We start from the raw sequence: 21510 nt of genomic DNA on the forward strand, positions 1-21510 counted from the left end.
CACGAGCCCGTTATAAATGAAAAATCATAGAATTATTATCAGATAGAATGAATTCATGCTTTTTCCTCAAGATGAAGCGTGTCTGTAAGGGGTCCCTTAGTTGCAATGGGAATTCAATTGCACGTGTGCAATGATAATGTCATTTCTTTGTTGTTATCGTATTTTAATTGCATATTTTCTCATGCTTGATTGGATTCTTTTGAATTCTCAAAAAATTATGCACATAATTTGATTATTTTCAACTGGAAATTTCGGGCACTTCGGTCCCCTCAATGCAAATAAGAATTACATATTTGAAATCAGCTCATTTTATAGATTCACCAGTGTTGAAAACTATTTGAAAACGCACTTCTAAAAAAATAAATTTGGGTGTCGAGTTTTCACCTAAATTAGTTATTCTTTCCGTATTGACTAAAATGGATTTTTTAATTTTAGGAGTTAAAATCGATGGAATCACTAAATTTCAGCTTCTAAAATTCCAGATTTTAAGCTAATAGTAGGGGGAAATTAGTAAAATCGCTCGATTTTTTTAGTCAAAGCACTTGTTATACATTTTTGGAAAGCTAAGGGGTAGGGGAATCAAAATAACTTGAGTGCCAATTTTTTTTTCGGACACTTTGGTGTGATTTTCGGACAAATACGACGGTCTCAGGCAAAAATCATAGGGTGAAAAATTAATGAAAATTTTAGCTGGAGAAAACGGAGACCTGTTTTATATTTTTGGAAAGCTCTCAACAAATTAAGATTAGTGATATATTGCAAGTATAAGTGATTTCAGTACCTAACTCGAGATATTGAGCTTCCGAAAGCGGAAAAACTGGACAAAACAGCTGTTTCTGGCTGGAAAAACACTGAAAAACACTGTTTTTAAGGATTAATATCTCGAGTTAGGTAAAGAAATCACCTATACTCGCAATGTATCGCTAATCTTGATTTTTTGAGAGCTTTCCAAAAACATACAACAGGTCTCCGTTTTCTCAAGCTAAAATTTTCATTAATTTTTCACCCTATGATTTTTGCCTGAGACCGTCGTATTTGTCCGAAAATCACACCAAAGTGTCCGAAAAAAAATTGGCACCCAAATTATTTTGATTCCCCTACCCCTTAGCTTTCCAAAAATGTATAACAAGTGCTCTGACTAAAAAAGTCGAGCGACCTCAAAAAAACGAACAAATTTCCCCCTACTATTAAATAGATTTGTAAATATCAATCGTTTTCCAAAACTAAAATTTCGTAACTGAGAAAAATACCGTGCAAACATACCCTTATAAAGAGATTTCTATCCACGCATCAGATTTTGAGAAACTGTTTTTACGACCAATAATCACTTTAACAAAGGGAATCTGAATAGATGATGAAGTAGCCAAAGTGAGATATTATTCTATCTGATAACAGTTCACTGGAAAAATTAGCCAATAAAATACTTTAGGCGTACAAACTTTCGCGAATTGCCCCCTCAAAAATTTTCAAAGACATTTACTTTCGCGAAAAGGGCTAAAATCGCAAAAGTTTCTGCTCACGAAAGTTTGTACGCCTAAAGTAAGTCACAAAATACACGTGATAAACTATCTATCAATCAAATAACAAATTGTGAATTAAGCTTCAACATGTCTAGTTTCTTTCCCTAAAGATAATTTTCTAGAATAAAGGTTTTTGTATGATTTTTTTCAGTCAAAGTTGAGTCACATTTTTCTAATGGCCCCCAAAACGGAGGCTTAGTTTTTTCGAAATATCGTAATCAAAAAGCATAGCACCGACATCAAATTACTATCAATAGGTATGAAGGCAATGCTTTACGACTTTAAAGAGTCAAAATTTATTTTTCTCTTTATCTTCATACAAATGGTTCTCAAAACGGACGTTAGTGGCCCCCAAAGCGTCGATTCAATTAAATTGAAATTGTTAACAACCCATCACTTAAACATATCTCGAATTAATGACACGATAAAACAATTAGTTTTTGATAATTTTGCAAAAAACAATAACAAGTGTTTCAGGCCTAGCTGAGTGCAAAATCCCTTGCAAAATACTAGCAGTTTTTAATGTTAATTTTATCGTGAAATATTTCGAATTTTCTGAAAAACTTTAAATTAACGAGTTGGTATGTTGATATATATAATGTTTTATACTTTCCAGAGTTACCCAGTATTTAGGGATTGATTTTCAATCTTGTTTGACTTTTGACGGTTTTAGTCCAAAAAAGGAATTTTAGAAACTTATTTTCGAAAAAAAAGGAAGAAGAAAATTAGCCATGCTAAAATAATATTTTGGTATTTTTCTTTTTTCGGACTCAAGAGAAATGTGTTAGGATTGAATCTGAAGCTTTCCCAGGTTTTAAAGTACAAACATGGCTCATTAAGGCAAAAACTCCGTTTTGAGGGCCGTCTCCGTTTTGGGGGCCATATACTGTAATTAATGTTTTGTGAAAATTTCAAATTTATTCGCACTAATGTTTGTTTCTGAATCAGCCTCCATCTTTCTTAGCCGGGAAATTCTTGGATGGTGGTTAGGGTTACGGATTTCTTTGGTGGTGGTTATGGTTACAAATTCCTTAGGAGGGGGTTAGGGTTACGAATTTCTTAGGTGGTGGTTAGGGTTAGGAATTTCTTGGGTGGTGGTTAGGGTTAGGAATTTCTCTGGTGGTGGTAGGGTTAGGAATTTCTTGGGTGGTGGTTAGAGTTAAACATTTCTTAGGTGGTGGTTAGGGTTAAACATTTCTTAGGTAGTGGTTAGGGTTAGGAATTTCTTAGGTGGTGCTTAACGTTATAAATTTCTTTCGTGGTTAGGGTTAGAAATTCTTTAGGTGTTTGTTAGGGTTAGGAATTCCTTTTGTTGGGGTTAGGGTTAGGAAATTTTGAGTGGTGGTTAGGGTTAAGAATTTCTTGGATGGTGGTTAGGATTAAACATTTCTTAGGTGGTGGTTACGGTTACAAATTTCTCTGGTGGTGGTTAGGGTTAAACATTTCTTAGATGGTGGTTAGGGTTAGGAATTTTTTGGGTGGTGGTTAGGATTAAACATTTCTTAGGTGGTGATTAGGGTTAGGAGTTTCTTAGGCGGTGACTAGGGTTACAAATGTCTTTGGTGGTGTTTATGGTTACAATTTCCTTATGTAGTGGTTAGGGTTAGGAATTTCTTAGGTTGGGGCTAGGGTTAGGAAATTCCTAGGTGGGGGTTAGGGTTAGGAATCTCTTTGGCGGTGGTTAGGGTTACAACTTTCTTGAGTGGTGGTTAGGGTTAGGAATTTCTTAGGTGTTTGTTAGGGTTATAAATTTCTTTGGTGGTTAAGTTTATAAATTTCTTTCGTGGTTAGGGTTAGACATTCCTTAGGTGTTTGTTAGGGTTACGAATTTCTTAGGTTGGGGTTAGGGTAAGGAATTTCTTGGGTGGTGGTGTGGTGGTTAGGCTTAAACATTTCTTAGGTGGTGGTTAGGGTTACGAAATTCTTAGGTTGGGGTTAGGGTTAGGAATTCCTTAGGTGGGGGTTAGGGTTACGCATTTCTTAGGTGGTGGTTAGGGTTACAAATTTCTTTGGTGGTGGTTAGGGTTACAAATTTCTTAGATGGGGGTTAGGGTTAGGGTTAGGAATTTTTGGGTGGTGGTTAAGGTTAAACATTTCTTAGGTGGTGGTTAGGGTTATTAATTGCTTGTGGTAGTTAGGGTAGAATTCTTTGCTGGGGGGCTAGGGGTTCGAATTCCTTGTGGGGTTAGGGTTAGGAATTCCTAGGTGGGGAGGGGTTAGGATTAGGAATCTCTTTGGCGGTGAGGGTTCAAATTTCTTGAGTGGTGGTTAGGTTAGGAATTTCTTAGGTTTTGTTAGGGTTCATTGTTTTAGGGTAAGGAATTTCTTGGGTGGTGGTGTGGTGGTTAGGCTTAAACATTTCTTAGGTGGTGGTTAGGGTTACGAAATTCTTAGGTTGGGGTTAGGGTTAGGAATTCCTTAGGTGGGGGTTAGGGTTACGCATTTCTTAGGTGGTGGTTAGGGTTACAAATTTCTTTGGTGGTGGTTAGGGTTATAAATTTTTTGGGTGGTGGTTAGGTTAATTTCTTTGGTGGGGGTTAGGGTAGTAGGAATTCTTTGGGGGGCTAGGGTTAATTCCTTAGGTGGGGGTTAGGGTTACGCATTTCTTAGGTGGTGGTTAGGGTTACAAATTTCTTTGGTGGTGGTTAGGGTTACAAATTTCTTAGGTGGGGGTTAGGGTTACAAATTTTTGGGTGGTGGTTAGGGTTAAACATTTCTTAGGTGGTGGTTAGGGTTATTAATTTCTCTGGTGGTATTTAGGGTTAGAATTCCTTTGCTGGGGGGTTAGGGTTATGAATTCCTTAGGTGGGGGTTAGGGTTACGCATTTCTTTGGTGGTGGTTAGGGTTAGAAATTATTTTGGTGGTGGGTAGGGTTATAAATTTCTTTGGTGGTGGTTAGGGTTACGAATTCCTTTGGTGGGGGGTTAGGGTTAGGAATTCCTTAGGTGGGGGTTAGGATTACGAAATTCTTAGGTTGGGGTTAGGGTTAGGCATTTTTAGGTGGTGGTTGGGTTAAATTGCTTGGTGGGGTTAAGTTTAATTTCTTTCGGTGGTTAGGGTTAGACATTCCTTAGGTGTTTTGTAGGGGTTAGGAATTTCTTTTTGTTGGGGTTAGGGTTAGGAAATTCTTGGTGGGTTAGGGTCGAATTTCTTAGGGGGGTTTAGGGAAGGATTTTCCTTGAGTGGTGGTGGTGGTTAGGGTTACGAATTTCTTAGGTTGGGGTTAGGGTAGTAATTCTTGGTGTGGTGGGTAGGGGGGTAACATTTAGTTGGTGGTTAGCGTTACGAAATTTCTTAGGTGGGGGTTAGGGTTTGTTAGGAATTCCTGCTGGGGGTTTATGGTTTTGTAATTTCCTTAGGTGGGGGGTTCGGTCGCATTAGGGTTATGGTGGTGGTTTCGGGGTGGTGGTTAGGGTTAGAAATTATTTTGGTGGTGGGTAGGGTTATAAATTTCTTTGGTGGTTAGGGTTATAAATTTCTTTGGTGGTTAGGGTTAGAAATTCCTTAGGTGTTTATCAGGGTTAGGGTTAGGAAATTTTTGGGTTGTGGTTAGGGTTACGAATTTTTTAGGTAGTGGTTAGGGTTACAAATTCTTGGTGGTGGTTAGGGTTAGGAATTCCTTTGGTGGGGGGTTAGGGTTAGGAATTTCTTAGGTGGGGGTTAGGGTTACGCATTTCTTTGGTGGTGCTTAGCGTTAGAAATTATTTTGGTGGTGGGTAGTGGTTAGGGTTAGGAATTTCTTAGGTGTTTGTTAGGGTTATAAATTTCTTTGGTGGTTAAGTTTATAAATTTCTTTCGTGGTTAGGGTTAGACTTCCTTAGGTGTTTGTTAGGGTTGGAATTCCTTTTTTGGGGTTAGGGTTAGGAAATTCATTAGGGAATTGTGGTTAGGGTACGAATTTCATTAGGGTGGGGGTTAGGGTAAGAATTTCTTGGTGGTGGTTAGGTTGAAACATTTATTAGGTGGTGGTTAGGGTTAGAAATTCTTAGTTGGGGTTCGGGTTAGGGTTTCTTCATTCCTTTGGTGTAGGGGGTTAGGTTTTCGGTATTTCTGTAGTGTTGGATTCGGGTTCCCTTATGGTGGGTAGGTTCATCCTTTGGGTGTTCGGTTAGGTTTTAGAGACTTTGGTGGTTCGGGTTTAGGCCTTTTTTAGGTGGGGGTTCGGGTTAGGAATTTTTTTCGTGGGTTAGGGTTTCTTCCTTAGGTGGGGTTAGGGTAGATACTTGGGTGGGGTGGGTTAGAATTCTTAGGTGGTGGTGGGGGTAGGGTTCTTAGGTTGCTTTAGTTGGTTAGGGTTAAACATTTCTAGGTGGGGTGGTTCGGGGTTATGAATTTCGTAGTTTGGGTTTAGGGGGGATTAGGGCTAGGGTCCTCTTGGGGTTAGGTTAGGATTACGAATTTCTTAGGTGGTGGTTAGGGTTAGGAATTTCTTAGGTTAGGTTTAGGGTTAAGAGGTTTTTAGGTGGGGGTTAGGGTTAGGAATTTCTCAGGTGGTTAGGGTTAGACATTCCTTAGGTTTTGGTAAAGGTTAGGAATTCCTTTGGTGGGGGTTAGGGTTTGTGCATTCCTTAGGTGGGGATTAGGGCTAGGATATCTTTGCGTGGTGGTTAGGATTATGAACTTCTTAGGTGAAGGTTAGGATTAGAAATCTTTTAGGTGGGGGGATAGGGTTACTAATTTTTTAGTTAGTGGATAGGTAGAAAGGTAGAAATTTCTTAGGTGGAGGTTGGGATTAGGGTTATGAAATTTTCATAGATGGGGGATAGGGTTATGAACCTCTATTTAGTGTTAGGGTTAGGCTTAGGTTTAGAGTTTGATATAAAAAATCGACTCCCTCAAGGGATCATAAATTCTTGTAATCGATATTTAGTCTCTCAAAGGGTCAATTTTCGAACTTTGACTCTGACATACCCGTAGCCTCGCAAACTCTTGGACTTCTGACCGAATAATCGGACCTTTCAGTCCATCTCATCATTTCAGTTTGTATTGAAGTTTTCATAATATTTTCTATATCCTTTAATTTACAGAAATTTGGTTAGAAAAGTTTTTCTACGGCTACCTAGCTAGAAAAATCACAGGCTTCTGAATTTCTAAATCGATTGAAATTGTCGTTACTTCTCTTACCTTAAAACAATGCTTTCAAATTAAACAGTTGTATGGCAACGATGATTTCGATGAAAGAAACATACCTTGCTCGAACCATTTTCACCATGCCTGAATTCTCAATATTGATTTAGAACACGTTGAGGTTTTGACAATTTTTATTCTACAAACAACATCTGAAAGGAAATATGAGGGGTGTTTTCAAACCTCAATTTATCATTCTTGGTCGAAAAGAGGACGCAAGATGAAGTGTTTAGCAGCTTTCTTATTACTCGCCTTCTTGGTTGCACTCAATAGTAAGTACTTGTACTAAATTAATGTTGTCTTTTTCTTTCAACGTATCTTAATTTTTTAACTTTGATGTATCTGGAAACGCTAAAAGTTTTTTCTTCTTTTTCGTTTCTCCGAGAGAAATTTGTGAGATGTTTTTAAAATTTCTCAATGAATTTGATTTTTTAAAATTTCTCAATGAATTTGATTTTTTGAAATTTTCATATTGAATTATGAGATAGCAGCACTTTCATTGTCATCTTCAATCTATTTTTTAGGTGCTGAAGTTTCCTATGAAAACGTTCAAGGTAAGGTTTTGTTTTTCTTATCATTCTATTTTCTAAGGAATCTTTTTGAAGTGTAAGGTTGAAATTCTCCCACTGTCTTTTTGATCAGGCTGACGTACATTAGTATAATGTTTAACTTGGGTTGTGGTGTTTATTCTCTGTCTTTATTTTTCGGGTGATGTATTCAACGAATAGGAATGTGCGACGAGTCTTTGAGATATTTAGTTTCCATGTGGTTGATATTTTCGATTGTCCCATGAAATTCAAAGGATTACAAGGAATCCAGGCCATATCTTCTAACGATAATTAGTTGAATTTCTCTTTTGTTTACAGAAGGAGCCCTTGAAGACCCCGCAAATAAATGCAGATTGAGATCCAAATGTGGCGGTAAATATCGCCATTGTGTGAAAACTGGAAAATCTTTCCCAAATATTTCATACTTGTGTCAATATAAACAACCATGCATGAAATGTCGATGCAACAAATGCGGGAAACCAGTTTTAAGAGTGACATGTCCACAAAACTTCACTCGATGCTCACGATTCGCCCGAAGATCATGCAAAGTTGTCAAAGGAAAGAAGAAATGTTACAGATACTTCGCATGTAGACTATGCCCACGAGTTGGTAGAAAATGCAACAAAGTATTGAAATGTAAACGAGCCAAATTGAGAATGCCAAAACAGAAGAAGAATTAAATCAATGGATGGTAACGAATTACACTTTACTTTTTTTAAATTTTGTAAATGGCGATTATAAATTATTTAGTTTAGAAAATTTATTTTTGTTCCAATTATGATAATTACATGTTCTTGATATGAGTTAAAACTATCCAGTCTATTCTTAATTTGTCCTCCCCGCACAATGTATAATCTATGAAGCTATTCTCTTTACACAGTGACTGTAGTTGTCCAATTTGTGGCCCGGAAGAAACACTTTTGTTCATCCTTTTCATCAAGGCTTTTAATAGCCATATATTATACCCCGATGGATTTTCTTGCCTAGTGAGGTATAAAAATGTCCATCTTCAATTCTGACAGGGATATAAGGGAGTGGTCAGAAAGTTTGTTTTCGTTGTAGAGCCAGATGTGGTCAACATGATGACATAAAAAATCTCCCATAATTACACCCCTGTCTATGTGCCCCAGTTAATGTTGAGCACCCAGTAGGGTGGTGTTGAGCACCCAGTAGGGTGGTGTTGAGCACCCAGTAGGGTGGTGTTTAAAAATCTGAAATTCACTGGGCGTGCAAAATATTCTTTCAAATATTGAGTCGGGTGGTAAAATTCTCTTGATTTTCACTAGGGTGAGAAAAACTTTGACAACTTTTTGCATGAGCTAACTTTTGGATTAGTGCTAGTCAGAATCTGATTGTTATATAGTTCGCATAGTACTTGACAAAAAAGTGTCATTTTGATTTAGATGGATCCATTCTTGTACTGTGTGACAGAAATGTAACAGAGGTTTGGGTTAAGCGGGCTATATAAGGGCAGTATGTCATATATTGTACCCCTTGTCACAGACCCGGTAGGACTTTTTCAGCCAGTGGGGATAAAAATAACGGACTAAAACTCGATGGAGATTGATTTTCCCATACTTTCTATGGCTAGAAATTGATTTTCCCATATTTTCTATGGTCCGAAAATTCAGTGGGGATGGGAAAAATAGCACAATGATTTGCAGTGAGGTTCGTTTTATTTGGTTATTTTCAGTGAGGACAAATATTACAGGATAATTTTCCACCGGGACGATGTTTTGGTCAATTTTTCCAGTATGAGAAGGAGTTTCACTGGGTCTGTGAGAAGGAAGTTTTTCCATAAGAATTATAATTATTTAGTCATGTTTAGTGATAGTGGTTAAAAAAATTCAGAAGAATTATGGCGAACTGAAATAACGTGGAAATTACCATCGAAGTTGGGTTGGATACAGGCAATTTATTGAAGTGAAAGATCTCGTTAGTGAGCATACTGGGCTATTTTTTGCCTTTTTCAGGTTTTCTGCTACGTTCAAATAATGGATTCTAGAAGAAGGGAAAAGAGAAGATTTTCGTTGGGTGATTTTTTGAAAGGAATGCTCTACTTGGTTACGTTAAAAGACATTTTGAGTGGGTATGTGATTTGGTCAGTGGGGCGGAGAAATGGGCCATTTTTAGAAGAATCTTTAGAGGCAGGGGTGTACAATTTAGGTACTCTCTTACTTCTGATATTTTTGGTCAATTTTCACAGTGAGGGGGAGGAGAACCCACAAAGCGTGTGTGACGCAGGGAAGTGTTTTACCTCCTATTACCCTGTTTATCAGTTTTTGGTTAAGTTTAGTCATTCCGGGTGGTATTGATTTTTGGTGGATTTGACAGTAGTTTTGGATGAAATCCTTAAATACACGCTTCTCTATAAGAATATACCGTACTTTATAAGAATATTATTTTTCGCACCAAGTCTCAAATGTTAAGAACTTTTGAAGCGATTGAGCAAAAATTGTCAAAACCTCAACGTGCTATCTAAATCAATATTGAGAATCAAGCATGGTAAAATGGTTCGAGCAAGGTATGTTTCTTTCGTCGAAATCATCGTTGCCATACAACTGTTTGATTTGAAAGCATTGTTTTAAGGTAAGAGAAGTAACGACAATTTCAATCGATTTAGAAATTTAGAAGACTGAACATGTAAATCTTAATTAAACCACCAGCTCTCAAGCTACGATATGATTTTCATTTAATTTTTACTATTTCCATCAACATTTATTCAATCGCAAGTTTAAGTCTTTAAGTTAAGGCATCATGACGATCGTCACACACTCGTCAAAATCTGTCAACTTTTGACAACAATTTGTCTTCTCCAAACTTCCTCAGATGGTATTTTAAAGATCTAACTTTTTATTTTGCACTTATCGGGGATGATTAAGATTAATTAAAATTCAAATTGGGGTCCGGGACGATTGCTTGGGACGACATATATCAAAAGCAGCCAACGAAGCAATTTTTACTTGTGTGTTCTTATCTTCTAGGTGACCACATGTTATGAATTTAAATTCTTTTATACAAATAATGTGTTCTGATTTCTAAGAGACCTTCATACTGCAAATTTTTGTCTCCCCTGGACTTGTTTTTACTTCGTAGGTGTAGTAGTATGTGTTCTGAAATTTAGGAAAAACTTTTAGGAGCTCTTACGTTATGTGCAGTACATAAGGTTTAACCATAAGCGGTTGTTTAGCTAATTGAAAAAGGTTTGCAACAGTATCATATACTTTCCAAAATACTTATCAACCCCGTTATCAACCATTACTTTCATAACTTAAAGTCAGTTATTGGTAAAGGTAGAAAAATTTAAGAATTTTCAAAAAAAAACATCAAAGACTTGCCTAATTTGATATTTTTTATTGTGTATCTTTTTATATTTTTGATAAGTGAATTTTTAATTCTAACCCCAAAAACTTTGCAACACATTGAGAAAATTTAAAAAGTTACATTTCAATATTTAACATATATTCTACGCCCCCTACACTTAGAGGGGGGTCCCGAATTTTGAGGGAACGCAGACAAGGGAATTACATACAATGAATGATTTCAGTTAAACTTTCAGAAGCAATCTTAAATAGATCATAGATCACAAAGCTACGCAGCAGTCGCGTCGAGGCAAATCGAGAAAAACATAGAAAACGTACTTCGAAGGGAAAAAAAGGAGGAACGACAGATTCAATCCACGGCGTGCAATCTAATTTTTCATGGTGTTGACGAATCCACTGAAGATTCAGAGGAGTCAACCAAAATCTACGACGAAGAATATCTAAATGAAAAAGTCTTACCTAAGAAACTAAGCTTAAGGAATATAAAGATTGAAGAAACTCAAAGAATCGGAAAATTTTCGAAGGAAAAGGAAGATGAAAAACGCTATCGACTAATAAAAGTCCGATTTGCAAACGAAGAAGACAAAAATACAGTGTTAAGAGCAATCACTAAAGGAGAAAGATTGCCCTTCCGTGTGACAGAAGATCTTACGAAAAGTGAAAGGAAGACAATCAAAGAGTGGTGTATGAAAGCCCAAGAAATGAACACGTCACTAAAGGATGCAAATTTTAAATTCAAAGTTAGGGGGAGCCCTAGGAAAAAACTCTATCTTAAGAAAATTGTAAACCGAACAAAGAGCGGTTCATAGAGGCCCATGTGCTCGCACGGTGGCCTGCGAACTTGTATAGCATTATTATTAAAGGGGCAGTCGGAAATTTCAAGGGGAGTCCTCCTACTTAAAGGGGGGGTCTTGACCCCTCTAGAAATGTTTAAGTAGGACTATCTTCTTTCTAGTAAGTGTAGTCACGTGCTAAGGACTTTCTTTGATATCAATAGGTTGGAAAACACCCAAAGTACCGGGTGATCCAGAAAGAAGTATACGGATTTGGTGATGGCTATAAAAGCTATAAAAGATGCATTATTCGTTGTTTAAGTTCATGAAGCAACTTTAAGGTTTTGACATTTACTTTTGTGAAAAATTTTCAAGCCTAAATTATTCAAACTCAAAATCCAGTTTTAATCTTAATTGCATAACTGCTTTCCTTTGGACAGGGCTTGCTTTGGATGTAATGTGTCAGGAAAAAAGAAATCAATAAATTGATATCCTCATACTTTGCTTGGTATTAAATGACCCAATTAATCATCTACTTTCTGAAAAACCTATTTTCATTTACCTTGGAAATAATTCAATAATTATTGAATAAACAAGAAAATTCCTATACTTCAATTTTTCGAGTTATGAAAATTAAGATAAATCAGGTCTGCTTTTTTCCGAGCACCCTGTACAAGCAACAAGGTTTCAGAAAAAAATTAGTTTTAACGTATCAAAGGAAAAAGAGGGATAACTCAGAAAAACAATTTTGTGAACGAACATACACATAAAAACTTTTTACTCATAGTTGTGTTTCGATACTTTTTTCATCGCAACAAAAGAAGTCATCATTCGTTCAATAACCATCGCATCACTTCTTGACAGAAAGAATAGACAGGGAAACCCATCACGTTGAAGTAACATCCATCAACCTTCTTAATCAAACTTGCACCCACGCCTTGTATTCCGTACCCTCCTGCTTTGTCCCTAAAGAGATATTAAGGCAAAAGGCTGTTTTTTTGTCGGTTTTTTGCTACTTTATAGAGTCAACCAGCAATAAACTTTGTTTGATATCTTTTGATTGAATTAATATTTTTTGAAAAATTTTTTGACAGTGATGATGATCTAAGATTGAAAAATCACTCCTGTGAAAATGGTAATTATACCACATTTCTACAAGAAATTGAATTTTTTTCTTCTTCATTTTTCATTTTCATTTTCCTCTTTTTTTCCAAATTTTTTACTTGATAATATTCCACTCACGAATATCTTTTTAACGAGCACAAAATCGCAACTTGATTCGAATTCTATCAAAAGTTACAGTCATTTTTGTCTCCAGCTGCAAATTATTTTGAGACAGACTTTAGAATATCTTTCCAACGAACGACGACTACGCTCAATATACCAAATCGGTACAATTAAAATAACTTACAAAGGTTCCATGGAGAAAGCATAATCTTTGATGACTTCTTGCGAGATATCACCAAATTCAACAACCGATCCCTCGTGAAACTCATGAGATCTTAACACTTCTCCGTCGTATTTAGAAAGAATTACGCCCGTGTAAACTTCATAACGTTTGATCGCATTTAACCTGAAAAACATCATCAAAACAACGACATTGAAAATATTGTCTATCTTTCCATGATATGAGCAAATTCCAATATCTATAGGGGTGGCAAGGGGCTTACTTTTTAGGAGTTTTTCAAATTTGTATAACGAAAAAGTTTGTTTAATACCTTGTCAGCATTTCTTCAGCGTGTTCATGTGTCGCAGGTTTCTCCAAAATACGTCCATCAGCTACCTATGTGAGGATTCGAAGATGAAGTTAACTAACTTTCTAGTTCAATTTTTTGATGATTTTATAACAAAAGGTCACAACAGGGATATGTTATAGCGGAGCTGGATGAAGGACGAGAATTCCTTAGCGGATTGCTTCTTTGTCTTTTCTATTGTAAACTGTTGATAATAGAAATCCATCTCTGTCCCCTTGAGTGTTCTGTTTTTATAAGAAAAATGAAGCAGACAAAGTATTCATGCAGTACGTTTGCACATATTTTTCTATGATGTTCCCGCTTTTCATCAAAATAATATTTGTAGAAGATACCCCAAAAGCTTCCTTGTAAATGAAATCTATTTTTATCAGCGTGTGATATGAATTTGAGAAGCTTTCATGATTTCTCTTTAAAAATTTCGGATATTGTTTCAATTGACTTGAAATTTTTTCCATAATCAGACATACCGACTTGCTATCTGAAAATATCAGTTAGAAAGTGAGGCACCCCGCGGTGTAGCGCGGTATTTCAAATGAAAAAGTACTATTTATAATCTTAGAGAAGAAACTTCTTATAACTTTACTAATGAAAACAATGTTTTTCATTTTTTTAAATTGTCATTCACCAATGTTTTACAGACCCTCTTGATAATTAAAAGTTTTTAATCGTGAACGATAAATACAGCAGCAGAATCATTGGCTAAGAGGAAATCCAAATTTCACGAGTTTGTAATTAAAAAAGTTAAATTTCATATCAAATTTTAATGTCAGGGACAGAGATAGAACAAGGCTTTTTTAAATGTGCGTTATCCAGCTCCGCTATAACATATCCCTGGTCACAATTACTACATGAACACTATGACACTTTAGTACGTGGTGCTGAAAAACAGTTGGAGTAAGTACATATTCTTGACGTTTTGAATTTTTTTTTTCCAAATAAACGCAAAAATTTGAAATTTTTGAAGAATAACATCTGTATTTTAAAAGTTATACATTAAAAAATTATGTTGAGATCACTGAACACCAAAAACGCATAATAACACACATGAGAAACCCTGCTCTTTACGAATGGACAGCACTGGAGGAAAAAGCAAGGAAATTCAAAATTCCACGTTACAATAGGGAGTTTCGATTGCGCAGAGTTATGCGAACTATTTTAAGGGCAGAAACTTCCGCGGGCAGAAAGTCGCGAAAATTTGCGGATTCAAGTTTCGCGATTTTTACTTTTTGAATAAAATTTACGGAAGAAACTTTTGCGGTTTTTTGTGAATGTTCAATTTTAGTAGCAATAACTTTCGCGAGTGGTTAGGGCTAGTGAATAAATTTTTTTTTCAAATCTCATTTTTTTCTTCAATCGAAAGAGTGATATGCTAATAAATGAAAGATAAACTATTTGCACTTCTTCCTCTAATTCCGAATCCTAGTCACTGCCAAAAACGCGAAAAACGCGAAAGTGTCTGCCCTTAATGCTCTACATCTTACACCGACTTGGCGAAAAATACGGTATCGAAATTTGTGGTCTTTATCGAGATGACGATTTGGGCTGTTTTAAAGTAAGAGACGGGTCGCAAGCTGATCGTATAAGGAAGGATTTCATCAAGCTCTTTCGCGAAGAATTTGACTTGAAAATAAAAATTGAAACACACCTGAAAATTGTGAATTTCCTTGGCATAACGTTAAACTTAATTTACGGCACCTACAAATCATTCAACACACCGAACAGCAAACCAATCTACGTACGTCCACACGCAATCCAACCACCCTCCAACGATCATCAAACAGATACCCTCAATGATATCAGACAAAATAAGCAACCTATCGTCGATGAGTGAAAAACTTTTCTATTTCTCCGAAATAGTGGCTAAAAAAATTAACCTTCAACAATAAAAAAGAACCGAAAAACAGTCGTAATAGAGATCGAAACCCCCCATTTAGTGCAAATGTTAAAACCAACGTTACGAAAAGATTTCTTTACTTCGTCGTGAAAAACTTTCCAAAAAATAACAGACTTGACAATTAACAGAAATAAACAACATGCTGAATGAAAATGAAAATGTTCGAGCGAAAAAAAAAGATAACAGCATAGCATAGAGATGCGTAAGCTTGAAAACATGATGCAACTTGGCTTTCCGAAGTTTTAAGCCTAGTACTCACTTATGTCAAAAGTTGCGCCTAAGTGCGTTTAAGTGCGCCTAATTGCGTTTATCAGTTAGGTGCACTTAAACGCCATTTATGTACTCACTACAAAGTGATTTGAATGAAAGAGAGGGGAAAAGGGGCTAAGTGCACTTAAACGCGATAAAAAACCCACCCTCTCTTCAAATTTCAAAAAGAACTGAATAGTGTTTACACGCGGTGTCTTTGATGATCGCGTCGAAATATCGCGTTTAAGTGCGCCTACCGAAATCAAGGCGTTTATGTGCGTATATGTGCGTCTAAGTGTGCTTAAGTGCGTTTAGCGAAAAATGTGTTCGGCGCACTTCAACGTGATTTATTGCACAAGTGAGTACTAAGCTTTCGAGCTACAGGAGCCCCAAGGAGATTTGGGCATAAACAAAAACAATCCTTTCTTTCCTGAAAAGATAACTTTATCTCATTACATGTTTTTTTTAATAAGCATACAAAAATCCGAAAACAGACTCAGAGATGCTTAGGTCGAAAGCTTAATAAGAGGCTGAAAAAATGCTTAAATCCAAAGCATAAATTTAGGGAAATACTGAAAATCCGTAAAATTCCAGCCAAAAAAAGCCAAAATCAGGAAAAATACATTTTTCGTAGGCTCAAGTAATGCTTGCCATACGCTTAATTTCCCCTATATCTGACCCTATATATGCTTACAAGTGCAATGCTTATAAAAAAAACATGTAAAGATAAAATTGAATGAAGCAATTTCCAAAAATCAGAAATTTGGCCCAAATTTGGCTAAAAAGTTTCACATTTTAAGGATTATCATTTTGCATAACGTGTAAAAAATCAGGAAAAACTAATGAAGCAATTTCACACAAAGTCCAAAAAACCCTATTTTTAGGCACTTTTTTGCCCAAATTTGCCAAAAAAATCATTATTTCGAAAATCAGGCTCCATCAGATTTTAGACATTACCATTTTACATCATAGTCGAACGTGCGCAACGCACTGGGCTCAACTTCAGTGGCTTCAAATCATTCATAGTCCCAGTTGTAGACCCCCAGATATTCACCCAATGAACAAGTGTGCCAAATTTCAACCAATTCTGATCATTTTGGAGGCCTGTAGACTGCTCCAAAGCTTTAGCCTCGTTTTGGCAAAAAACTCGTTCCCAGGCCCCAAAAATCAAAATTTTTGAAAAATGCAAAAAAACACCCCCAGATATTCACCAAAGGAACAAGTGTGCAAAATTTCAGCCAAATCCAAGCATTTTTGAAGTCTCCAGGCTGCCCTAAAGTTTTAGCCTCGTTTTGGCTGAAAACTCGTCCCCAGCCCCCAAAAATCAAACTTTTCAAAAAAAGAAAAAAACGCTCCCAGATATTCACCCAAGGAACAAGTGTGCAAAATTTCAGCCAAATCCAAGCATTTTTGAAGTCTACAGGCTGCCCTAAAGTTTTTGTGACAGACAGACACACACACACACAGACAGACAGACAGACATTGTCAGATTGTAGCTCAACTGAAGTTGAGAATTAAATCCTATTTTTACAGCCGAAAAATGTTCCCGCAAAAAACGGTTTCAGCCACTTTTTAGAGACCCTTGCCCTCTATTATTTGCAAAAAAAATCAGAAAAATTTCATATAATTACATCATAGCTTGTCGAATTGAGTTACGGTGATGCGCCGTCAAAATGGGTTACGGGGATGTGCCGCTGGTCAGGGTACCTTTTTTTTAACCTCCACGAGTCCCAGGTAGGGTCGCAAAAATACCAAAATAGAAAAATCAGTCCCTAATAGGGTGCCTTTTTTGGAAAATTTGGGAAAAAGTAGAACATTTGAGAAAATTTTGGAATTTCAGTCCCATTCAGGGTCACTTTTTTCGCAAATTTCGCCAAACTTTTTGAAAAAACGAGTCCCACGTAGGGTTCATTTTTCGAACCTCAGCGGAGCACTTCCGTCGGTCGGCAAGGGTAGTACCCCCCCCCCCCCGGTGATTTACCACACTTGTTTTGGAAAAATATCTGTAAATTTTACATGATTCAAATAATTTTTTTTTGTCAAATCTGAAAAAAATTATGAATGCTTGAAAAGTCACTTAGAAGCATATGCTTGTTATATGCATAGCATATGCTTGTTATATGCTTATAAATTGTTATGCTTTTGATTCGCCCGATCTAATTTTTTATAAAATCTCAGAAATTTTGTTAACATACAATCTAAAAAAGCGTTTATATTTTTGGAGCAGTGGAACGTGGTTAGTCGTGGAATGTCTTTTTTTACTTGACAACTTTGCAAACCTTTTTGAACAGAAAAAATTCCAGGCTGGCGTATATGCTTATAAATACTTAGGAAATCTGCAAATCTGAGCCTTCATATGCTTATAAGTGCTTTCCCTATAAAAAGAACATGTAAACTTATTCCAACCGTTCTTAAATACAAAAATCGAACACAAATTTCGAGGAGTATTGTCTTACATTTTATGGGATGAGTTTCAAGCCCGAAGGGCTAGAGGCGAGACTCCTGGATGGAAAATGAAACCACATATTTCCCATCCAGAACGCCCACGCGTAGTTTTTACAAAATAACGCCGGAATAAAAATAAAATCTATCGCTAGGTTTCAAAAATGCAGTCCTCCAAAACAAAGGAACCGCTAGATACAATTCGTCGTCATGATTACTGCGCGTTCTATGCGCGTTTTGGATGGGAAATAAGTGGCTTTAATTTCTCTTGCCTGAGAAATGTTAAAATTTTGCCTCTAGCCGTTCGGGCTTGAAACTCAATGGGTGTACCCCTTTTTTACTCTGTACCAGAGTGTATCTGACGATTATCGTAGCGTAGTACCTCTACGGCAATGAATTTTGAAATTAGCCGTAGATATAGGATTTGTGTACAGACTACCCTTTTTGAGCACTGAAAAAAGTTATTACTACTAATATTTGCTTACTTAAACTAAGTTCATTTTAGATGTCATATTGTAAAACCATTGATAAAAAGTAAGTGTTTTTGGAACCATGACATTGCAAGACGATGGCTAAAATCTACGTAGATGTATGGGAACCATGTATGATGTTTATATGCAGTTTTTTTTACAAATGACAAGTGTGTACATACTTAACGTTTCACCCTCTATGTTAGGATACTTTCTAAATCGAGAAAAGTTATGATATCATATATTACATTTTGGCAAACTGAGAATCTCAGAAATCGCAGAATCTCAATTCGGCCATCTGTTTTGATGGTATTGCGCAGCAGTAAATAAACCTGCCATAATAAATCACGTATTGAATGATTTAATGAACGGGTCTGATATAAATTTGGACAGAAATAATGTTTTCATGATTGGAAAATTACTACTCCACAAAATTGTTTCCATAAATCTCTGCTCATTAGTGTACATCGATTCTAAAATTTTGAAAGTAGGTACGTCTTAAGTATCTTAAGTATAATTTGATATCGTTCTGCGCTTCCTTGTTTATGAGAAAGAAATATATGGCGTTTATGGAGCCGGCAACGCACGGAACTAAAGTTCCAATCTGTTTGGTGATGATTTCTTCTTGTTGAGATATGATCTTCAACCGGAGCAAAACTGCAGTACACATAATATAAACAGGATATATGATAAACAAGTAAAGATAGATCTGAGTGATTTTTATAATATTTTGAATGTTCTCTGCCAATGTTTCGTTCACTCTTTTATATCTTCGAAGTTGATATGTTGACTTTATGTATAAAATTGTGGTCAGTAATAAAACAACAACGTTCAGAAGTGTGTTGTAAGAAGACCCGTATCCAATGTAGTAAGTGAAGCTAAAATAAGTAGCTACAGTTGTCTGGAAAAGTGTTAAAATGATATAACAAGCCAAAGAGATGCGAAAACGAGTTGGTGTAAATACTTGATCGTATTCTTCCAGATAATGAACTTTGAAGTAGCGATCAATAGCTGTAAGGCTGAACATGTAGATAGAGCTATAAATTGAAAGGACACCGATTATATGTAAAAAGCGCGCAACATGACATTTGATAAGGTGTGAATAATGGGCGAAAATGAATCGGAGAATGTTATTGAACGCACTCATTATATCCACCATCGACAGAAACATCAGAAGTCGAATCGATTGATTTTGATTCTGGCCTAGAACGATGATAGCTCTAATAACCAGGCAGATTGAGAATACACCGAGGACACCAAAAGATAATAATAAGCCTTGAAACCAAGCTACGTGGTATGTCATTATTCTGATATCTTCAATGAGTGATTGACAATGGTTTTCTGTTGTTGTTGTCGAATTACTTGTTGTGTGATTGAAAAATTCGGAAAAGTTATCGAACTCCATTTTGAACCTTCTTTGAATAAAACCTGGTAGTTTTGATTTTCTCATCACTTTTGTAGCGTGAAAATCATCACTTTTACATCAAAGCCCTTTTATCACGTCATAACTTTAAGAACACAATAAAGGTGCAAGAAGCGTAGGGAAACGTATATTTCCTTTGATGATTGCAAAGAGAAAGTTGTAACAACTCGGACCTGTAAAAGCTTTTTCTTTTTTAATGTCGTATGTTATCTTGATTTATGTTCTATTTTTCATTAATATCTTCTTTTTCGCCACCGCGAAGCACTTTCATAAGTGCAGAATCACAAATTGATTAAAACTGTAAAGTTCTCATTTTATCTTCAAGCTTACGGTGGCACATAAAGTCTCGCTTAGTTTTTTACCCTTTCATAAAAGTAAAAACCACAATAAAAACCAGCCTAAAAATTACCGAGAAATTTTCAAGAGTCTATTTTTTATTTTCAAGTATTACGCATCTTCTATTGCTCTTTTAAAATCAGGCAAAAAGGTTAATATATTTGAGGTCTCGATGATAAAAATAGAATAGCAATTAAACAAAAGTAGAGAGATAAGAAAATGAAATGGAATGAAAAAAAAATGCATCGTGTAGAAATTCAAGTGTCTTAAATAAATTTTCACTAAAATGATATGGATGACAGAAGTATATGTTGAACAGTGAAAAAGAATGCGGCTATTATATTTTGATTTTCCCCGACATGTTTTGGACTCGGTCCGCAAAATTATTTGACGTCAGTTTTGACAAATACGTCACTTTAGGCGATTTCGGCTTGAAAATAGGTTGGTGTAAATGGGGCCATCTGATAAGTTTAATGTGGTCTAAAATAAACGTGGCAGAGAAGCATATATAGCTATATATGGCAGTATACAGTGCTGAAGAGTCCTAATAAGGACGAAATGCATATGCTGCTCCTTGTGTTACTCTGATTACTTGTGTGATTAGGCTCCGCCTTCGGGGCTCATCAAAATTTTCAACTATTTTTTCAAACTAAGAAAAAAATACCAATATCGGCTTTGGGCGGGGCAAGCAAGAATTTTATAAAGTTCGCCCTTCCAAGTGTGAGGTAAAGTCTATTTACAGAAATAAAGAGATAATATTTTGAACAAAAATCCTCATGTTTATTGTCAGTAGCCGTAACTAAAAGCTTTAGTTTGATAAAATACTGTCCAAACATCAAATTCTTATAACCAAAAAGCGGAGATCGAGCATCATACGAAAACATTTAAAAAAAAAGTATGTGAGAAATCTTACAACGACAGTATCAGCGCTGATCACAAATATTTTCTTCGTTGGGTCCTGGGGAGAGAAAGAGGGAGGTCATCATCAGAGTAATAACATTGTTAATACGTATGATTTATGATGGTAAGCACCTTCAGAACTTACATGAGAGAGAAATAACAGGTGACTTAGAAAAGAATCGTTGGCTCTCAACGTGGGAAAGTTAATGCCAGTTTTAATGCCATAACAGTTTTCATTTCGTTTGATGTTCGTTATAAAGAGATGGACAAAATATACGAGTTCTTGTACTAAGTTTTCAGAATGTAGTTTGCAGAACGCTAAGACACAGTCTTTATGTGGTACCTTTTCCCTCAAGTTTTTCATGACTTCTTCATTTTTGCCACGTGCAGTAGCCAGAACATAATCTTTTGGATGTGCAAATTGTGCTTTGTCCAAATTTTCCTCAAATGTAGATGGCGTGACCGAGAAATTCAGTAATCCCTAAAGAAACAAAAACAGCATGCAAATTATTTTTCTATTGACGAAGTATGAAAACAAATGAACTTTTCCAGTATGACTAAGCTACATTTCTAAAATTTTAAAACATATATAAGCTTACTATTTGATTAAGAATGGCTTTCCTCCTTGGTGAACCACTGGCAAGATGAACATCAAAATCTTTCAACAGCCTATTCAACGTGACATTCATTTTTTAGTTTTCACTAAAACGAACAGAAAGAAGAAATGTTATAAGGTGAACTATTGAAAAT

General features: G+C 36.1%; 2 protein-coding genes across 2 annotated transcripts; one reads left to right on the forward strand and one right to left on the reverse strand.

The window, feature by feature from the left end:
- Nucleotides 1–6859: 6859 nt before the first annotated feature.
- LOC136807492 (uncharacterized) lies at nucleotides 6860–8006 on the forward strand. The gene is made up of 3 exons (XM_067064077.1): nucleotides 6860–6920; nucleotides 7173–7202; nucleotides 7515–8006. The coding sequence occupies exons 1-3, from the start codon at nucleotides 6869–6871 to the stop codon at nucleotides 7874–7876; spliced, it is 444 nt and encodes a 147-aa protein (XP_066920178.1). The 5' UTR covers nucleotides 6860–6868; the 3' UTR covers nucleotides 7877–8006.
- A 4073-nt stretch (nucleotides 8007–12079) lies between these two features.
- Nucleotides 12080–21463, reverse strand: LOC136807481 (probable bifunctional dTTP/UTP pyrophosphatase/methyltransferase protein). Its single transcript, XM_067064061.1, has 6 exons — nucleotides 21360–21463; nucleotides 21104–21241; nucleotides 20774–20818; nucleotides 13011–13075; nucleotides 12704–12865; nucleotides 12080–12258 (listed from the first exon to the last, which is right to left on the reverse strand). The coding sequence occupies exons 1-6, from the start codon at nucleotides 21447–21449 to the stop codon at nucleotides 12120–12122; spliced, it is 639 nt and encodes a 212-aa protein (XP_066920162.1). The 5' UTR covers nucleotides 21450–21463; the 3' UTR covers nucleotides 12080–12119.
- Nucleotides 21464–21510: the final 47 nt, after the last annotated feature.

Source organism: Clytia hemisphaerica, unplaced genomic scaffold, assembly GCF_902728285.1.
Source record: "Clytia hemisphaerica strain Z4C2 unplaced genomic scaffold, Clytia hemisphaerica genome assembly, whole genome shotgun sequence".
Lineage (NCBI taxonomy): Eukaryota > Metazoa > Cnidaria > Hydrozoa > Leptothecata > Clytiidae > Clytia > Clytia hemisphaerica.